The sequence below is a fragment of the Vigna radiata genome, chromosome 8 (assembly GCF_000741045.1).
Source record: "Vigna radiata var. radiata cultivar VC1973A chromosome 8, Vradiata_ver6, whole genome shotgun sequence".
NCBI classification, from domain to species: Eukaryota; Viridiplantae; Streptophyta; class Magnoliopsida; order Fabales; family Fabaceae; genus Vigna; species Vigna radiata.
The window spans coordinates 41996370-42016065 of NC_028358.1; the positions used below are offsets into that span (position 1 = coordinate 41996370).

General features: G+C 28.1%; 3 protein-coding genes across 5 annotated transcripts; 2 read left to right on the top strand and 1 right to left on the bottom strand.

Moving 5' to 3' along the window:
- The first annotated feature begins 692 nt into the window (after positions 1 to 692).
- On the top strand, positions 693 to 3855 carry LOC106771328 (ribosomal RNA small subunit methyltransferase E). 3 transcript variants are annotated; one of them, XM_022785689.1, is made up of 8 exons: positions 693 to 922; positions 1561 to 1634; positions 2171 to 2313; positions 2420 to 2466; positions 2556 to 2664; positions 2825 to 2886; positions 3139 to 3277; positions 3547 to 3855. In XM_022785689.1, the coding sequence occupies exons 1-8, from the start codon at positions 761 to 763 to the stop codon at positions 3696 to 3698; spliced, it is 888 nt and encodes a 295-aa protein (XP_022641410.1). In that variant the 5' UTR covers positions 693 to 760; the 3' UTR covers positions 3699 to 3855. The 3 variants fall into 3 exon arrangements, with proteins under 3 accessions (XP_022641410.1, XP_014512774.1, XP_022641411.1); XM_014657288.2 differs by having other exon boundaries at positions 3163 to 3277; XM_022785690.1 differs by lacking the exon at positions 1561 to 1634 and having other exon boundaries at positions 2178 to 2313.
- Positions 3856 to 4844: 989 nt separating this feature from the next.
- LOC106771282 lies at positions 4845 to 5855 on the top strand. The gene is made up of 3 exons (XM_014657236.2): positions 4845 to 5134; positions 5222 to 5268; positions 5371 to 5855. Exons 1-3 carry the CDS (start codon positions 4915 to 4917, stop codon positions 5500 to 5502), a joined length of 399 nt encoding a protein of 132 aa, XP_014512722.1. The 5' UTR covers positions 4845 to 4914; the 3' UTR covers positions 5503 to 5855.
- Positions 5856 to 7903: 2048 nt separating this feature from the next.
- LOC106771703 lies at positions 7904 to 9085 on the bottom strand. Its single transcript, XM_014657708.2, has 4 exons — positions 8581 to 9085; positions 8415 to 8498; positions 8268 to 8335; positions 7904 to 8171 (listed from the first exon to the last, which is right to left on the bottom strand). Exons 1-4 carry the CDS (start codon positions 8947 to 8949, stop codon positions 8138 to 8140), a joined length of 555 nt encoding a protein of 184 aa, XP_014513194.2. The 5' UTR covers positions 8950 to 9085; the 3' UTR covers positions 7904 to 8137.
- Between the last annotated feature and the right edge of the window lie 10611 nt (positions 9086 to 19696).

A 19696-nucleotide genomic window follows, 5' to 3' on the forward strand; every position in this document is an offset into this window, starting at 1 on the left:
AATGGATTTCTGCATATATTATTATAATTCAGCATTTATCTCTTTGATTAATTAGATAAAACAAATATTATAGGACTCTTCATGTTATATCCGTACTAAATGAAATGATGAATTTATTACTGGGTTATAATGTTAATGACAAATTTAGTTTATTAAATTTTTCATTATTTCAAACGTTAAATTGTTAGTACTCACATTCAAGAAACAATTTGTTCATTTACCTTTTTAGTTTTTAGAAAAATTTCTAAATTACTTAATAATTGTTATTATTTGTATCGTATAACCATTTAGTCAATTATAGATTAAATGGTCAATTAGTATTATGATGCAAAAATAAATTATTATTTTTTCAAAATACTGAATAATTTAAAAAGTGAAATATGATTATTAACAATTGGGTAGTAATTAAGTTGTTACGAAACACCATTATTAACGTGTTCAATGATGATCTCATTCGTAGTAACATTATTGAATGGGTTTTCATCGTTTCGGAATGTATTTTTCTGGGAATGCCTTAGCATGGTCCGAAAAATGGTATTTTATGAGCTCATTTTCCTCTTGCATGCGATAAGAGAAATTATGGGCGTGCAGGAAGTAATTGTCTCTGGACTAGAATTTTAGATGGGCCTAACCTATGGGCCGTGGTGGATTTCCCGCCATAAACCTTTTCTTTCTCACCCTACCCTGCAAACGCAACACAACCGTTTCCGGTGAAGACAAGAAGAATCACAATTGAAATTGAAGTGGGTGCCGAAGAGAAATGTTGCAAACCCTAGGAGGCGTAACCCCTCGCTTCGTGAACCGGTCATGGCTGCGAAACCTGACGGTGCGTGCAATGACATTCTCTTCCTCCTCCGATTATGGAGACCAGTCACGTGGTGGCCTTCCTCGTTTCTACTCCGAAATTCTTCCTCCTTCCAAGGTATTCATTTTCTTCTTCTTTCTCTCTGCTTTGTCTATGACTCTTTTATATTACTACAATTATGTTTACTGCGCGAGTCCTTATCGATTCCACTGTTTGTAGTTTCAATTTGGAACCAGTTTCAGTTAGCAACCCCTCGTTTGTCATTATCCTTGTCGGATGTAATTCATAAGCAGCACGTAGCTTTATGGAGCTAAGGCTTTGGCAAAGTTCGTAATTTGTGTTTGGAAAAGGCCATTTTAACGGTGCTGACATTTTTTTTTCAATGTTTCCCTTCTAAATTGTAGTTCTCTTCAGTGTGCCTTATTTACTTTGATTAATGATAAAATCTGCCGTTCTTTTCAAACAGTTTTGACCACTGTGTTTTCGCTCAGCCTTCTTCTTTTAAGCTCAGCGCTTTTTTCTGTTTTTTTTTTTTTTTTTTNTTTTTTTTTTTTTTTTTTCTGTTTTGTTTCTGTTTCTTTTCTTCCTGTTTATATACTCCTTTTTTACTCTGTTTCCGTGAGGGAATAAGAATGCAGTGTTCATTTGTTCATTCTTTTTTCTGTTCATCCTTCCGCTATTTTTCATCTTATATACCATGTTGTTAATTGAAGATATGTATAATGTTTTATTTAGTTTTACCTGGGAAAATGCAGGGTAGTGTTATACGCGTGCAAGGTGATGAATTTTGGCATATGACAAAAGTACTGAGGTTAAGCACCAACGATAGGTAATTCTGATTGATGATTGCTCGTTAATTAGATAGGCCATTCCTTGAAGTTTAATATTAATTTCGCTTTCTTTCTTGAGATAAATCTAATTTATTCATACAAGTTGCGTTAGTTTTTTTTTTTTTTCTTATGAGAGAAACTTGATTTATTTTTTGTTAAATTTTTTTCCTTAAAATTTTATATGATAATAATTGTAATTTTCCGATGTCAATTAGGAAGAGGTATAAAGGCATTAGTAAATCACAGTAGATGAATGTCGAACGTCTTGTCTGCACAAACCTTGTAGGGTAGTGTCTCTTACTAATTTATTAGTACTGAAAAGGGTGGATGAGAGCGGAGTTGCTTTGATAGTTTATTTTCGATGATTTATGGCAAATATTTTGTTTAGCCAGGATCGTTTATTTAGACACAATTTTCTTTGGTACTAATTCAAGGGATGCAAAGGAAGAGATAGTTCTTGCTCATTTTTTTAGCACTACATTTACAATCTGATCCGAAGAAGATTTTATTGATGATCCTAATTATGCTGTTCAAGGGTACAGCTGTTCAATGGAAAAGGAGGTCTTGTAGAAGGATGCATACAGGACATTGATCGCAGTGGGCTTGATTTTGTTGCATCGAGTGATTTGATATCAATACCTCAACAAAATACACAATTGCACGTATTTGCTGGTTTTGGCAAGTTCTTGTAGTCTTTTACCAAACTACAACTACTGAATACTTGCTGCATATTTTGTAGTTCTTACAACCAAATTTTCACTCATTGAGAACGATATCTGTCTAGGTACGCTAAAGGGTGGTCGTGCAGACTGGCTTGTAGAAAAGTGCACAGTACGTTTCAGTGATATCTTGAGATTTTATCTGGTTAGACTTACAATGTGTTATGGTTCTTTCCTTTTATTCATGTTTAAATGCGATAGGAACTTGGAGCCAGTAGTGTAACTCCTCTATTGACTGAACGTTCTCCATCGATCTCAGAAAATCGGGTGGACAGATTGGAACGTGTCATTTTAGCAGCATCCAAACAATGTAACTATATTTTTACTTTCATTTGAGATTATACAATTATTATACTCCCGTCGGAATTTTCTTTGATTCATTGAGACTGAAGCGAATTTTAAACTTGGGTCTAAGACGGCACTGTATTTTGCTTTTGTTGGTGAACCTTGCATTTTTGCCTCTTTTGCAGGTCAACGACTGCATGAAATGGTTCTGAAAGATCCCGTAGAGATTAATGACCTTTTGCACCTTGTGAGCTCTCCATTTCGTACTACCTAGACTGAAATTTATGCATGATTTTCAATTCCTTGAGAAGAATTTTAACCAGTACATTGTGATAACCTCCATTAATCAGTGATTTGTTTGTAATTCTGGATGTCTATGCTCTTCTATCTTCCTGCTTTCCTTTTTCCTTCCTGTAAATTCCGAGTTAAACAAGGGATTTGATCCATGTGTTACTTGTTGGCTATATAATTCATATACGTGATTACATAATAGAATTAGCTTGGTCTATTTTCTGTCCCTCAGATTGCACAATCAAAGCTAGCTCTTGTTGCGACGGCGAAGGCAACTCCTGTTCTTAGTGCGTTGACGTCATTGGAAAAGGAAACCAGTGGCTTAATAATTATTGGACCAGAAGGCGGTTAGTATATGTTTATTGCGGTTCAATTTCACCTTTTTGTTTCGCCAAATGTCTAGAAATGATGGGAAGTTCAACTGATAAGATAATAAATTGAGGTTGGCTGTGAGCCTGAGGTGAATTCTCCCTCTCATCATCAGGGTAAAATGACACTGTTAACCATGTGTGCTTGCCTATTAATTGCTGTGTTTTTTTGGAGGAAATGAATATATATACCTATTTTTTTCTCAACTCGAACTGACGCTAGTTTATGTTGCCATGGGGTTCTCCAGATTTCACCGAGAAAGAAACAAGTATGATGATGGAAGCAGGTGCTACAGCTGTTAGTCTTGGACCTCATCGTCTTCGGGTTGAAACTGCCACGATATCACTTTTGGCAACTGTGATGTTATGGTCTGACTCGCTGCAAACTTCGGTCAGTTGATTCCTCAGTGTAGGTTGGTCAGGCATGATTATGTTTTAGAAACAGAATATATATTTTGTTTTATTTGTCTTTTAGATTAATTTATGGCAACAGATATAAAGCTGTAAAGATTTTGTAGAACTTTTCCTTCTCTATTTGAGAGAATTCACTGTGGCTATCTCTATTCATAAATCCATTTGAAGACAAATAGGGTAATTCTGCGCAAATGTATTTTCTATAATGGATAACACGTGAATTTATTAGTGATTTGACTTGGGGTATAATTAGATCATTTCTCTTCCCACCTTCTGAAATGTCATGTTTTAATTATATCTAAAGATTTTTATCCCATTCTCTCTCGATTTCTCATTATTATTATTGCCCTTTTGATCATCAAGCTATTATTTAAACTTGAATTTAAATGTCCTATTTGGTATTCCGGATCAATACCGCACCTCATTTCTGCATCATAGGGCATAACATTTTATATTAAACTAATAAGATTTTTTATGAATAAAAAACAAATTAGTTAATTTATTAGGATAGTGATTTTTCTTAACAAAAAGACATGAAATACTTTTACAAAGAATTGTATACATTGTTATTATCTTCGTCTAAACTCTAAATAATTACTTTTTATTCAAAAAATCACGACAGACTAAAATAAAATCATCGAAGCCTCTCAAAGCCCTCTTTAAAGTGTGTTCCAAAATATAAACAGTCACACAAACTTATTCTAAAAAAGTCTAAATTCCTAAAAAAAAAGCTGAAAAACTATAATATATTTATCGTATTTCTTCTAAAAATAATACAAACACATAAATCAATACAACTCTTAAATACATTATTAATATTAACTTTTAGTTAATTAATATATAAAACTTATCAAATACGTTTTTAAATAAAATCATCCTACTCTAATAAATATAAATATTAAAAAATTTTAAAACCATAAAATAAAAAACATTATTAATAATCGTATGCTTCTTAAGTTTATTCTCAAACAAAAAAAAAATAATAATAGAAGTAAAAATAATTGTAACTTAAAATATCTTATGATTTGTCGAATTAGGCATAAGATTTTCACATGACCGCATGATATTTTTCTATTGTTTTTTTAATCAGTTAGTCCCTACAAAAGCTAGTCCACAATCTGCCTCATCTCATTATCCATTTGGATAACTCTTAGATTCTTGGTTGCTTAACAAGAGACATTGAAGACAAACAAAAATATCCAATGAGTTCAATTGGGCAAAGCATATTGATGGCACTAACCGTTACACTAAACAAGTATGCTTCATCTAATTTGCAAGCAGTTCATAGAACACAAGGAAAAGGAGCACACACATCCACACCAACCTTAAGCACCAAATTGGAATTGGGAAGAAGAGGCCTTGTCTTATCCACTCTAATTGCCACCACCCAAATACCTGACTCTAGGACTCAGCTTCTTCAAAGTACACTTTTCTCTTTACTCTTCTTCTGTTATCACAACTTTTATTGCTCTTGCTAACATCATAATTTTGTGATGAAATTATCACCAGAATATCAGAAGAAATCAGAGGAAAACAAGGAGAAAAATGACAAAGAGGTAAACATATCACTAGCTGAGTTCCCCCACTCATGCATTTGTCTTTTAGTGTACAATAGATGAATAAAGTGTGTGTTTAATTTTGTTTCACATTGTGTGCAGAGGCTGGATAGTTATTACAAGCGAAATTACAAGGATTACTTCGAACTGATGGAAGGAACACTGAAGAGAAGGGATGGGAATGTTTCAGATACAGAAAAGGGTATCCTTGATTGGCTTCAAAAAAACAAGTGAAAGGTTTTCTTGTTTTACTTTTCAATGGTTGCTCAGATGACATGGAATTTGCTTTTGTAGACCGTAGCTCTACCTATGGAATTGTACACTAGAGATCCACATAGGAACCCTGTACATTGTGATTTACTGTGTCCTTGAAATCCTCTGAGTACAACCTTTTCAGGTGATTGAATTAATTAGTTTACTTTGACATTGGTTGGCATCACATTCTTCATTGTCTCCCACAATTCCAGCTTTGTGGGATTTCTTTTTGATTTGGTTTTATCTTGTGGGGTATTTGGATATGCTGGCAATTTTGTTCTGAACAGGAGACCCAATTGTCTGTGGCATAATAAGATAAGCATTTCACTGCATTGCCATTACTTGTTCAAAGCACAAGAAATATTATTGGCAGGCCAAGGCCTTAAAGTCTTCCCTCATAAAGAAGTCTGTGACTAAACTACGGAATGATTTGTTAGGTGGTCAAACATTACTTTTAGGTTCACCAATCCAAATTCCACATGCATTCTATGCTCACAAATTCTAGTTAAAGCCAGATTTATTTTTAAAACTCTTGTCATGAACTTTGCTTCTAGCCGGCTTCACCTGTACAAAGGGTACCTTTCTTCAATGTTTTGCCTGTACTAACACTGTGAAAGATCAAATTTCAAATTTCATCATCAGTCAAAATAGTTATCCAATGGAACAAGTTGGTTAGCTGATCTTGTCCTCAAGGTGTATGTGAGAGTCCTTTGTCCTACTTGTGAAGGCCACCAGATTGAACAGTGGAAATTTAGTACCAGTTACCAAAATAAGAGTCTACAATTCACCTTTACTTTCAAACCATGAAATAGAACTATGCAGTGATGTAGTTAGTATTTGCAGTGTGTATGTAATTCAAGTCACGGGAGAAAGAAACTAATACAGGAAGAAGACAAAAAAAAAAAAAAAATCTGTGATTTAGCTTAGTTTTATGGGATACATAATTGAATGCTGTTAGTGTTTTATAAATCAAAAATTTAATTGCATATTACATAGAAATTTGAGAAATCAGGTATAGTTTCAGACCATACAATAAATTATCATGTCCTTGGCACAGAGCTTTCAATCCTCAAGAGTACAGACATTGTCCTGAGAAATGGAAACATCCAAACTAAATTGGCCATCATCACATAAATAAGGGATGAGACAATAAACTTGTTGGAAGCAACGAAGCACCCTCCTTACCCTCTTCCAATGACAGAGGGGTTTGCTTTGGGCGGTGGTTGGAAGAACACAAATGTTTCCCCCCACAACCTTTTTCATTCTTATCCGTTTATATCGAAATATCTTCACTTTTTTTTTAATCATTTTATCTCTCTCTACAATTTCATTTCTCCTGCATGTTTATCTTTTCATCATCAACACTATCATTGTCAAACTTCAAAAAATTACTCTGTTATTTAGTAGTTATTATTTAAAACTGGATAGGTTAATCAGTCATATCAGTAGTGTGTGAGCCAAATTTGAATATTTTGTGGGATGAGATTATAATTTTGTGATCCTAGATTGTGTTGGTATCTTGTTTAGCTTTGTTGAAGCTTTTTGGATTCATGCAAGATATTTTGGCCCTTTATTTTAATAAACTAATTAGGAATAAGTAAAGGAATAAAAAGTGAAAGGCAGAATTGTGGATGACATAAAGTCCCATGACAGTTTCCAAGCAGACAGAGTTGGAGGGAACAAGACCACACAAACCAACATCAAATATCATATTTTAAAAGATGATCCTTCCAAGGGAAAATAAAGTTGACAAATTAAACAAAATGGGGCATGTTACTTTGGGTCAGGAAGATCACAGGCAGGATCTCCAGAGCTTGAAAGATATTTTGAGATAGACATGCCAAATATTCCAACAACACTCTTAAAATCCCTGTCTCTTTTTCATCATTTTTTAATCATGGCTACAATAATTACCAATATAAAGATCTGCTTAATCAAATGTAAATGAAAACTGATCCTACCTAACTCACAAAAGTATCATGTAACCTGAATCTGAACGATCTGTGAGACCACCTTTTGTATATAAAGTCGGCAGCAATTAAACTCGTTTTGCTTCATTACTTAACAAATGCTTTATCCGTTTGAATTATCAATAGCATGTCTTGGTCTCTTCCTCACGAGTGAAAAGTTTCTTTTTTGTTTGTTTCTGAAGCATGAGATTACTGAGTTCATATTAACATTTTGTATTTTAAATTAAAGATTATTGCTCTCCTGGTTCACCATGAAGCGAATTTAGATATAATATCTGTTCCTCTTAATAACGCAAAATATTGCATTTTTAATTGAATATTTGAACCAATTGAATGTTGTTTTGTTAGTGCTGCATTTATATTGAGCGTCAGGCTTCATGGAAACAAAACACACATGGGAACAGCCTGCCTTGCAAATGTAATCATCATTCATTCACAACAAAATAAGATTTATAAAGCTAAAAAGCAAACAAAAAATAAATCAAACATGTCTTTTCATGTTGTTTCCCACTACATTAACGGCTACAAAAGGAAAAAATAAGAGAAAGGTACAGGGTCCCTTTCAACACCGCGATTCTCCATCCATTGCAGAGACAGCCATTAGCAGAACCGACATACATATATATATATATATATATATATATTCACCTTATTCCCATCCTTTTCCCTCCATACCATCTGTCAAACAAAGAATGCATATTAAAAAGATCTCAATCAAAAGCAAAAATTAGAAATCTGTTTTCTTCATGTACACAAAAGAAGAAATTAACTTACTTGTTGCCTTCAACTTCATTTTCTGATTGTAAGAAACCGAAGTGTTCTTCTTGGAATGACGATCTTCCCTGAAAGAATATGAATGGTTGTAGTCTTTTGAAGAAGTGTAAAATGGTGAAATGAAAAGAAGAGAGCAAAGTGAAGTACCATAAAATAAGTTGCAGAAAAACCTTGTGAATAATCAACCACACTCCCTACAGATGTTTGTTGGTTGGCCCTTGCAACATTGTCCTGGAAATTTGTTCAAGAATGAGGAGTGAGAAAACACATTGAAGGGAGGAAATAACATGCAAGGTCAAAAGACGGAGCATACAGTGGAAAAGTCAAAGACAGGAGAGGTAGCAGTGTCATGAAGAAAAGTGAGATGTTGATCCTCAAGGTGTTGATTTTCCTTAACTTTCTGTTTCTTTTTAGCACTCTTGGCGAGCTTGACTGCCTTGGAAGCCGAATAGAAGCAAGCATTGACATCTTCTTTGAAGTAAGAGTCGTAGTGTGGAAAAAGAGGAGGTCCAGAAGAAGCATCAGAAAGCATGGACAAATCCTCCTCCCCAGAGTCTTCATCTTTGAATCTTTTGTCTTTGTGATGTGAAGAAGCATTCTGGTTAAGGAAAGAGTGCTCAAGGTATAGAGTCCAACCAGACTCACAGCCACTACTGCCAAGTTCTGAACCAAATGTGTTCATCTTGGCGTCTTTAATTTTGTTTTTCCTAGTATATAGGAAAATATAGGAGTGTGGGAAAAGGAAGAAAAGAATGAAAGAAATTATGAAAGTGTTGCAGAGGCTATTAAGGGAATGGCAATGAAAGAAAAAGAGTGGATATGAGGTTGAAAAGAGCATAGAGAATGAGAGTGAAATAAATGGTAGACTGCTTTTGTCCTCATTCTCTCCTCTCATTCGGCTTTGTATGCAAATGAGTAAGTGCCAGTTGGGTGAGCCACACCTCTTTCACATGCTATACAGCAAAGCACTCTGTAACTGTACCCTCTTCACAATCAAAACTTCCTGCATCTCTATTTCATGATAAAATTAAAAACCATAAAAGAAATTACTAGTATTTATTTAATTAATATACAGCACTGCAAAACTGATAAAGCTTTATACACAAGTGCATCAATGGAGAGACTGTGAAAATGTTTTGGGGCATAGTGCAGTTGACTATGATTTTATGCATCCATCCACATGCATTCTCCTTTCCAAAACTTTCCACTGCCAGAATTTACATAAGCATGTGGGCACGTGTGCATTCAAAAGGACACCCTTCCACTCCTAACTATTTAAAATTCATTATAATACTCTTTATATAGTTTCGATAAATCATCAATTTATATAGTTTCTCTTTTAAAATTGCTTTCAAACTTTTTATATATAATCTATCTTTCTTTTATTTAAAACATTCAAATCCCTCAGCGTTTATCCAAACTTCCAATGTTACGTACTATTTAAACACATGTCTGCACGTGTATATGCACTTCCATCTAAATCCCACCTGCATTTTTTTTTTCTACTTAGATGAGTGTATTGTAAGACGTAGTTTAATAATTCATAAATCATAACACCAACACAACACAATTTTATAAATAAATATAAAATATTGGAATTATTAAAATCTTTTTTTAAATATCAATTCAGTCCACTTTATTTATATACAAATCTGATGGATTTTCCTTTTCTAAAAAAAAATTCTCAAAAAACACAAAATCAATAAGTCATAAACCTAATTTGCATTTATATCATTTTCAATCCAAAATATTAACTAAACTTATGTGTTTTTAATTATATATAATATTCAACTATCTCACTTTTTTTAATATTCAAATAAAAAAAAGTTATAGTAAAAGTAAAATCAGAAGAAGATCAAACTTATTTAGTTAAAAATTTTCAGATAATTAATTAATTAAAAAATGTTAATTATTATAAAACATGACTGAATTTAAGATTAAAAAAAACTTTAAATCGAAATTAGCTTATCTCCATATTATTCTTTATAGGTTTTTTATATGATTTTTCAGTTTTTATTTTTTAATTTATACTTACTTTAATTCAATTTTATAAAGAATGATTTTTTTTTCTTAAATTATCCTAAATGTATGTCCATTATTTGTCCCTTCCTATAAATGAATATAAATTCAAATTATGGATAATGATTCTTAATCTGACCTAGATGAAAGGTGTTATGCACGTGACGATGGTCAAATAATACAAGTACTAGCTAGGTACTATTAGACGACTGCGAGACAATTTAAATAGCCAGAGAAAAGATACAGAGGTAGCCTAATCTGTATTATTTAATTATTGATAGAATAGATTAAATTTATATTATTTAACTATTACTTTTAGTTTTAGTCCTAAACAACATAGTTGCGTTAATTTAATTCAATATAGCTGAATCAATTAATTTAAGACATAAGTTTAGTAAAAAAAAAAGTCAGAATATATTGAAATTATAATGTTTATATATTTAAAATTTAATATATTGTATAAATATTTTAACATTAAAAGTAAAAACATTATCTTACAATAATGAAATTATTTCTTAAATTTGTAAAAACATTAAACATAAAGAAAAAATACAAATCTTGTAAAACCTCATATCATAACTTAAGAAAAGAAATTTAAAATATATATTATTTTGACATTACATTTAAAAAACAATTACCATATTTAAAACATTATTTGTTTTAAAATTGAAAGTTCTCTGTTAATTTTTAAGGATATTTTGAAATATATATATATATATATATATATATATATATATATATATATATATNTATATATATATATATATATATATATATATATATATATATATATATATATATATATATATATATATATATATATATATTGTCACCGACACCAGTTCTTAAAGTATATTGAAAAATAATAGAACTCATTTAAAATAAAATAGAATTTCCTGATACATCTGCATGATCAATAAATTATAATTGGTCTTATGATGATTATATTTTATAATTACCGTAATTTAATTTAAATACATAAATATTATTGCTAATAAATAAAAAATACTAATGTATAAAGTAAAATAAAAAAAACAAGTTTTAATATATTTGATTTTAAATAGCTCAACTAATAGAAATTAATCAATTTTATTCTTCAAAACATACATTATACAAATTGACTCTTGGAATACATTAGACTTTTTTTTCAACTTTTAGAAAGTAAGATGCAAGCAAAATTTTATTTTTATTGATAGATAAAAATTTATGACTTAAAAAAATTACTGAAAGTATTAATTTTTATGAAGTCAACATATATGTTTATTGAAAATTGATATATTGTGGATTTCACTCCGTGAATATGTTTTCCTATTTAAAATATTTATTACAATAATTTTTCAAGTATTAACAAATTATTGTTGATGAATCAATTCGTTCGTAAGCTAAAATTTAATGATGAAATTCAAAATTTAATTTATAGATAGATATTTTGGTCAATAATTTATAATTATAGTTATTCATGAACTAAGTTATCAATATTATCTATCATTAAATAACATTCCATATTATTGATGGACATCGGTAAATAACAATTCATATATGGATAATGATACTTATAATATATTTTTTTTAAAATATTTGAACATCATCTACATATCATTCTCTGATTGACCGCACAATCAATCATAATAATCATAAACACTATCAAGAATCAATCACATAATAATACGTAAATGATATTCAAATATTGTAAATAAATATTGTTAAATTATCATTATTTTTCGTATTTATATATATATATATATATATATATATATATATATGAATGCATGTAGTTGTGTTTCGTATGAATTAGGATAAGATCAAATGGAATGTTGATCTGGTGCTCTACCAGTGCGGTCCATCATATGCTTAGATTTTAAGTTCGATTATTTTATTTTTATGTAAGAAAAATGGAGTGAGTAATAGAGACAGGCTTAGCAGCCATAAAAGTTGAGGCAGCCGTCACTAATATTAAAATTTGATACAATAACCAAATGGTCAATGTTTGGTTAAAAATAATATTAATTAATGAATCTGAAATTGTCTGTTCCAACATGGAAACTAGAATTAACGAAGCTTCCTAGTATTGATGAGGTTTTTTAATTTTTATTATATTTTCAGTGATAGGAGTTGGTGATCTATACTCATTATTAGAGGAACCTAAAAGAAGGCGTAAATAATGCAAATGCGTACCGCAAGAATTAATGCATGTGTTTTGTGGCTTTTGTAGAAAGTAAATAATAACTATTACATTAATATTTTGATTTGACCTAGTTCCCTTCCAAAGTGTCAACTTCCATTAGCTGGTAATTGGTAATAATGGAAGCTACACTGTCAAAATGTGAACCTATATACCTTACTGCTCACTTTACTGTCTTTCTATAATTTTCTCAGCGTTAATGATAAATCGATCACAAACAATGAGAAAGCTAAAATTTACATTAAAAAAATGCGGCCTATCTACAGTGGGTTTCTGGCTACTGCATGCCTACTGCGGCCTACACCTTACTGCTCAATGCTGCATCTCTACCTTTAAAAATTAATACCATCCATTTCCAAGATATATTATTTAAAACAATAAATAATAAAAGAGATGTTTAGAAAATATTTTCTATATTATTTATACAACTAATAAACGAAGACACATTTTTATATGTTAGTAACTTTTTTCTATATTTCAAGTTTCGTTTTAACCAAACTACGAAATGAGTTTCTAAATTGGTTGTGGAAAAAGGTTTACTGATATATTTTTTTTCTATAATTTTCTCACTTTTGAAAAATAAAGTAAGAATGCCTCGTAGTTTTGTATTTAAATATTTATTCATGTAAAAAAAAACACTACTTTGTAAATTTAATTGTTTTTCAAGAAGATAAACTAAATTAATTTACTACATTAAATATGTCTTTTTGTAAGCAATTTGGTTGATACGGATAAAGGCAGGCACAACATGCGATGTGTTTTGTCATTTTCCCCGCTGTATACTGTGATCCTGCACGAAAAAATATATTTTACAATTAATTGTAGGTAATGGTTTTATTAAAAAAAAAAAACACTGTTGCTTTGTCATATTATTTTATAAATTTAAAGTTTAATTTTTCTAATTTTTATATTTATAAAAATAATTTAATGTTTTTATTCAATGTAATTTTTATACTTTTAAAAATTATTTAATATGATTTCTTTCGTTGTATTAATATTGTCATTTTTTAATTTGTCTCTGATATTGGATAATAAATACGTAAACTGGATGAGTTATTATATTAACTCATCATATATACGCATATTAACGCATAATATGAATTTACTATTGTTTAACTTTATGCGTATATATGATGACTGACATCATAAGACTTTATATATATATGATGTTAGAGTTAGGTTAAATTATGACTGACATCATAAGATATATAACTATTAAACTTAAATTTAAAACTATAAATTGTTCTCGTTCTATATTTTTTATATAGAGAAAGAGAGAGAAAAGAAGGGTCATATAGAGAAGAATGATCAAATTGCAAGTCGGTAAGATATACATTCTAATATTTTGTTAAATTACATCTTTGTAAAATTTGGAAAGATAGATTAAAAGTTAGTATCATTCATATTATATATACAAAGATTTACGTTAATCTTACACTATTATATGTTTCTCTTATAATAATTTGAAGTTTTCGATTTCATGTATGAAAATGTATTTCTATAAATAAATACAATAAATAACAATAATAAATTAAAAAATATAAGTATCACTTATAATGAAGAAAATTCACAAATATTAAAGAATAAAACAAGGTTTCTAGATATAAAGATTTTTGTAAAAATTGATTAACTCCCATTGTATCCTTTTATTAATCTTGAAAATGTTAAACATTTTTTTCTAAAATTTGTAAAATAATTTAACTTTTAGTGAAAGTTGTATGGTGTCTTAAATTAAATTTAATTCACGTGTTTATCATTATTCATATGAAAATTCTATCATTCTATTAATTGACTTTACTTATCATAAAATAGAACATTATGTCATATTTACCATTTCAAAATATATTGCCATACCCTACTTCAGTTATACAATCATCTTGAGATTATTGTACATAATCTCATTTCAAAAAACATCTTATATTTTTCATAATCTCTTCATTTATGACAACTTCAATTTTTATATATATTATTTTTTGTTTTTTTTTTGATAATTTTAAAGCACCTCACATACTTTAAACAGTATTACAATTCATAGTTTTACCAAAAAATAAAACAGTACACTTCTTACATTTTTACATTTTTTTATATTGTCAAATAGTCAATTATTCATTAGTTCTGGATGGTAAATTCGAGTCAAATGGGCGATCATCAACCGTTCCTAATATTATGATCAAATTTTTAATTTAGGATTTATTGGATTGATTTGTATATTTTACTAGTTATTGTATATAAAAAGAGAGAAAGGAAGAAATTTTAACTACAAAAATTTTCTTCTTTCACATTCACATTTTTTTTCTTATTTGTTTGAAGTTCACAATAATCATATTAAATATAGTTAGTTCTGTTATTATTTGATATTATTGTAGCATTGTAAAAATTAATCAAGTAAAACTTAATCCAAGAAAAACAATTAAAAGAACATTTTACTTTCACTTAATAATTTATTTTTATTGCTACATAATGTCACAATGTCTTTGTAATTACTTAAAAACACATTAAAGATAACAAATAAAGAAAACATAAATTCCATTTAAATAAAAAAGAAACCCACAAATAATAAATAAAAGGTGTGAGACGTGTATTTTTAAAATATAAATTTAGTATTTTATAATTTATTTAATAAAATTTAACGTGAAATTATTGTTTATCTATTAAATAGGTAAATTTACTTTGATATAAAATTATATTTATATAAAATTAACTAAAATGTAATATTTGAACCTACAATTTGATCTGTCTATAAATATATATAGACGTGTATGTTTATATTCAATCATGTAATATTTAGTCACACTAATTATATTATTAGAATATAATTATAGTGTGACTACAATTAATAATTAAAACCTGCTTAATATTTTCTGGTGTTTTTATTAATTATTACATTACGCCATTGCTCAGAAGTCAATTTCTTTGTACGGCTAATTAACTCTATTACATATTACATACGTTCGTCCGTACAAAGGACTGAATCTCGTACGATGTAACAAGTGGAACTGATCATGATCATGGGACCACCGTCCTATGTTTTTTTAAGCATCTTAATAAACGTTTAAAATTATAATCACCCCTCAAAGAAACTGGTCACATATTATTATGAACAAATACATTTTACAATTTAAAAAGAATATTTTATTAAATACTCAGATATTATTTTTCAATTGAATACAGAACGATGAAAACAATAAAATAACCTAAGAATTAAATTATTATTTATAAGAATATATCTACATATCATATTATACCATATAACAACACTCACGTTCATTCAAAATTTAAAAAAGATACTTATTTTATTTAAATTTTTAATAAAAAATCTACATTTTTAAATAGATATGTATTTTTTATTTAATAAATGATATTTCATATCTTTAACTATGTCAAAAGAACATTCTTATTTCATTTAAAGTTCAATTAATATGTCAGTTTAGAATAAAAGAAGAAAAGTAAATGTGATGCTATTAAAAATACAATAAACACTCATTTCAAATTAAAAAGATAAGTTTAATTAATATGATTTATGGACAAAAAAATTGGAAGAAAATCAATTTATTCTATTAAAAAACTGATTGAATATAAATAAAAAATAATCATTATAAAAGTCATTTGAGTAATATCTTATCTTTAAATAAATAAATGAAAATTGAGAAAACTTAAAAAAATGGTGAGAGTTCTAGAAAAAAGAATTTTAGAAAAAATAAATTAAATAATAAAATTAGTTTATAAAAACTTTATTTGTATTTTAAATTTTTATTATTAAAATGATTGAGTTTTACCATTTTAAAAATATTATTAATTTTTAAATACTATTTTCTAACTTCAGTTGTAAATTATAATATCTTATATAGACTAGATATAATTATATCAACATAACATATTTTATTGTATGATTTTATTTAATATATATATATATATATATATATATATATATATATATATATATGATAAATATAAAGACGATAAAATAATATTGTATTGGGTGAATATGGATATAAATATGTATAATGTGAAGTTTTTCATTTTGTATTAATTTCTCTTTATTTGGTTTTTGAACTTATATTTAAGAAATACATTTGATTATTTTTATTCTATCACATTTATTAAATTATTATTTAGTATTTTGGTTGATTATATAGCTATAATTTTATAAACATCAACTAATAATTAAATAAAGGTTTAATGTCTCAATAGGTCCCTATTTTCTTACAAAATCTCAAATAGGTCTCTTTCTTTTTCGGCATCTCAATTGAGTCTTTATTTTTGTAAAACTGAATCAAATAAGACCTTTCTATCAAATTGAGATGACACGATTAGGAAGGGTATGCTAACAGTGTAATTTTTTATTACGTGACATTAAAAACGTGACTGAATTGTATTTTTTTATTCTTGAATTGAAAAATGAAATATACAAAATATACTTCATTTTTTAATTTAAAAATTAAAAAAATACAATTCAGTCACATTTTCAATGTCACGTAATAAAAAACTACATGGTCAACATACTCTTCTTAACGGCGTCATCTCAATTTGACGGAAATGCCCTATTTAATTCAATTTTAAGAAAATAAGGACTTGATTGAGACGCGGAAAAAGAAAGGAACCTATTTGAGATTTTTGACGAAAATAAGGACCTATTGAGACGTTAAACCTTAAATAAATGTCAAATGATTATTAAAAAATAAAACTGATAAAATACATGCTTCAAAAATAAATTATGAAATTAAGGATATATAAAAGTTAATATAATTTATTTAATTACGTAATAACTTGAAAAGGTTGTTCAATAGTTTAAATTGTTGGCATGGATGAGTGTTGGAACATAAGGGGTAAATATGTATTTATGTCGTTTTCAATATTTAATTTAAAAAATTAGATATTATTAAAAAATTTATGAACAGATATAAGGATGGTGTATCAAAATAAAATAAGTTTGAACAATGGCTATGAGATCGAATTTATTCTTTATCCTTAAATAACATGAATGGAAAAATCAGCAGTACAATTAAAAGAAAACGTGATATTACTTTTTTAAAATCAACATTTTTTATTTATAATCTTATTATATAGTTGATTTCGGAACCAATTGTTATTTCAAAGTTTTACATTCTTAATATGTAATTAGATTGCAATTTGCATCATCAAGCGACTAACTTATAAAAAATAAAGTAAAACAAGATTAAAAAAATTCATAATGTGTAAACTTAGAACTTAAAGATCAATCTTTATAATTGAATATATGGTTTTACACAATAGTTCAGATGAAGAATAATTTGGGTATTTGGATTTCAGTTTCTTTATTCTGGTCTGTTGGTCACTATCTCAAATTCAAATCGAAGCCGAACTAAAAACACAGTAGTGAAATAGGTTGTTCCAAAATATAACTTTTTCCACCATCCCCATCGTCCATTCATACAAAACTTTAACTAATTCAATTTGTTTTTTTTAAACCAAGTTTAATTTTGTTTCTGAACTAAATTATTAAGATGTTTTATATTGTTTAACTGAATTATTGTTAGAAAATAAATCATATACCGAGATTAGTGAGAGAATATATTATTATTATTATAGGTGATTTACATTAATAATGTTACATTATTATAGAATAATACATTATTATAGAATACTATATGAATAAAACAACATAATTATAGATTCTCTCTTGTATATATTTCTCATTATTTTATTCAAAATTAATAAAACAATTTTTTCCCTATTTTCTTTCTTTACAATTATTTAAAATAAATATTCTTTTAAATTGATCATCATCCACTAACCCATCCATTTTTATATGATACTAAAAAAAATCTCTAAATAATGGTTAATTTTAATTATTCAAAAAGTTTTGAACAATCAATTGAAAAGTAACTGATTGATCATACATATTAAAATATTTTGGTATTTATAATTGGGTCAAACAAATACTTATAAATTTATATGGTGACCACAAAAATATATTGGATAATATTGTATTACAAAAAGTTTTAAATGACCAAAGAGATTCGAGGAAGATGATGACGAAACTAAAAAAACAAATATAAAATATAGAATAGATATGAAAAAAAATTGAAAGTCTTTCGCATAGAAAACACAACCATGCAATAGGGGTGGAACATGAAGAATCATGTGCCTCCCACCTCAACCTTACTAAGCTAGACTAAACAATTATGTAATCGACACGATTAAAATGCTCTCATTCACTCAAAAAATTGTATAAAATAATTAAACAATGTCTATTTTTGACAAGTATGGTGACTTCACTAATACGATCTAACATATCATAATGTATATGATAATGATACTTATACAACAATTTTTTTACAACATTTGAACATCATCTACGTGTCATTCTGTTATTGGTTCATGATGGTGCTTATAATTATTATTATGGGTTAAATATGTTTTTAGTCCCTATACTTTGGGACGATTTTGGTTTTAGTCACTCTTTCAAACTAAGGTACAATTTAGTCCTTCAACTTTAGAAAACTTAGGTTTTAGTCATTTTTACCAAATTTTTTTAACTTTATTTGTTGTTTCAAAGGCGTTTCTCAGTTAACATTGAAGCAAAAATGTGTCAAACAATGTAAACAATCCAAATGCTATAATGAAACGTGCTTGAAACAACAAATAAAATTAAAAAAATTTGGTGAAAATGACTAAAACCAGAGTTTTCTAAAGTTGAAGGACTAAATCGTACCTTAGTTTGAAAGAGAGACTAAAACCAAAATCACCCCAAAGTATAGGGACTAAAAACATATTTAACCCTATTATTATTGATTGTGGAGTAATTTTGAACCAATCACAGAATGACACGTAAATGGTGTTCAAATGTTGTCAAAAAAAATGTTGTCTAAGTATCATTATCTTAACATATATATTTTATTTTGAAATATTAACTGTTTGTAAATATTTTATTGGTGAGAGTGTTACATCATGTTAAATGGAGGGGAAAATAAAAGAAAGTTATAAGTGTTTTTTTAGCATTTAATTATTGTTGTTGAAGTTGTTTTAATTGTACATTATTGCTTCACCATAAAAAAATTGTTGAAGTATATGTGGAAATCATGGATGGCGAATGATTTTTTTAATTTATTTGCTTTACTCAGTTTTCTTAAGTGGAAATGGTTGAGATTTTTTAACCCCATGACTGTTTTAGCCCGCCCAATTTTGTCTTGGACAAAGGTAGAGAAAACCAGCCCACTGGGGAAAAAAAACATTTTCTTACAGTTAT

What these genes read in the sequence shown, in the direction of transcription:
- LOC106771282 (XM_014657236.2), top strand. Translation starts at nt 4,915, where the DNA reads ATGAGTTCAATTGGGCAAAGCATATTGATGGCACTAACCGTTACACTA. An exon ending in TAGGACTCAGCTTCTTCAAA is followed by an intron (nt 5,135 to 5,221) that starts GTACACTTTTCT and finishes AATTATCACCAG; the next exon opens with AATATCAGAAGAAATCAGAG. An exon ending in AGGAGAAAAATGACAAAGAG is followed by an intron (nt 5,269 to 5,370) that starts GTAAACATATCA and finishes CATTGTGTGCAG; the next exon opens with AGGCTGGATAGTTATTACAA.
- LOC106771328 (XM_022785689.1), top strand. Translation starts at nt 761, where the DNA reads ATGTTGCAAACCCTAGGAGGCGTAACCCCTCGCTTCGTGAACCGGTCA. An exon ending in AGGTTAAGCACCAACGATAG is followed by an intron (nt 1,635 to 2,170) that starts GTAATTCTGATT and finishes ATGCTGTTCAAG; the next exon opens with GGTACAGCTGTTCAATGGAA. An exon ending in GGCTTGTAGAAAAGTGCACA is followed by an intron (nt 2,467 to 2,555) that starts GTACGTTTCAGT and finishes TAAATGCGATAG; the next exon opens with GAACTTGGAGCCAGTAGTGT.
- LOC106771703 (XM_014657708.2), bottom strand. Translation starts at nt 8,949, where the DNA reads ATGAACACATTTGGTTCAGAACTTGGCAGTAGTGGCTGTGAGTCTGGT. An exon ending in CTGTCTTTGACTTTTCCACT is followed by an intron (nt 8,499 to 8,580) that starts GTATGCTCCGTC and finishes ACAAATTTCCAG; the next exon opens with GACAATGTTGCAAGGGCCAA. An exon ending in TTTCTGCAACTTATTTTATG is followed by an intron (nt 8,336 to 8,414) that starts GTACTTCACTTT and finishes ATATTCTTTCAG; the next exon opens with GGAAGATCGTCATTCCAAGA.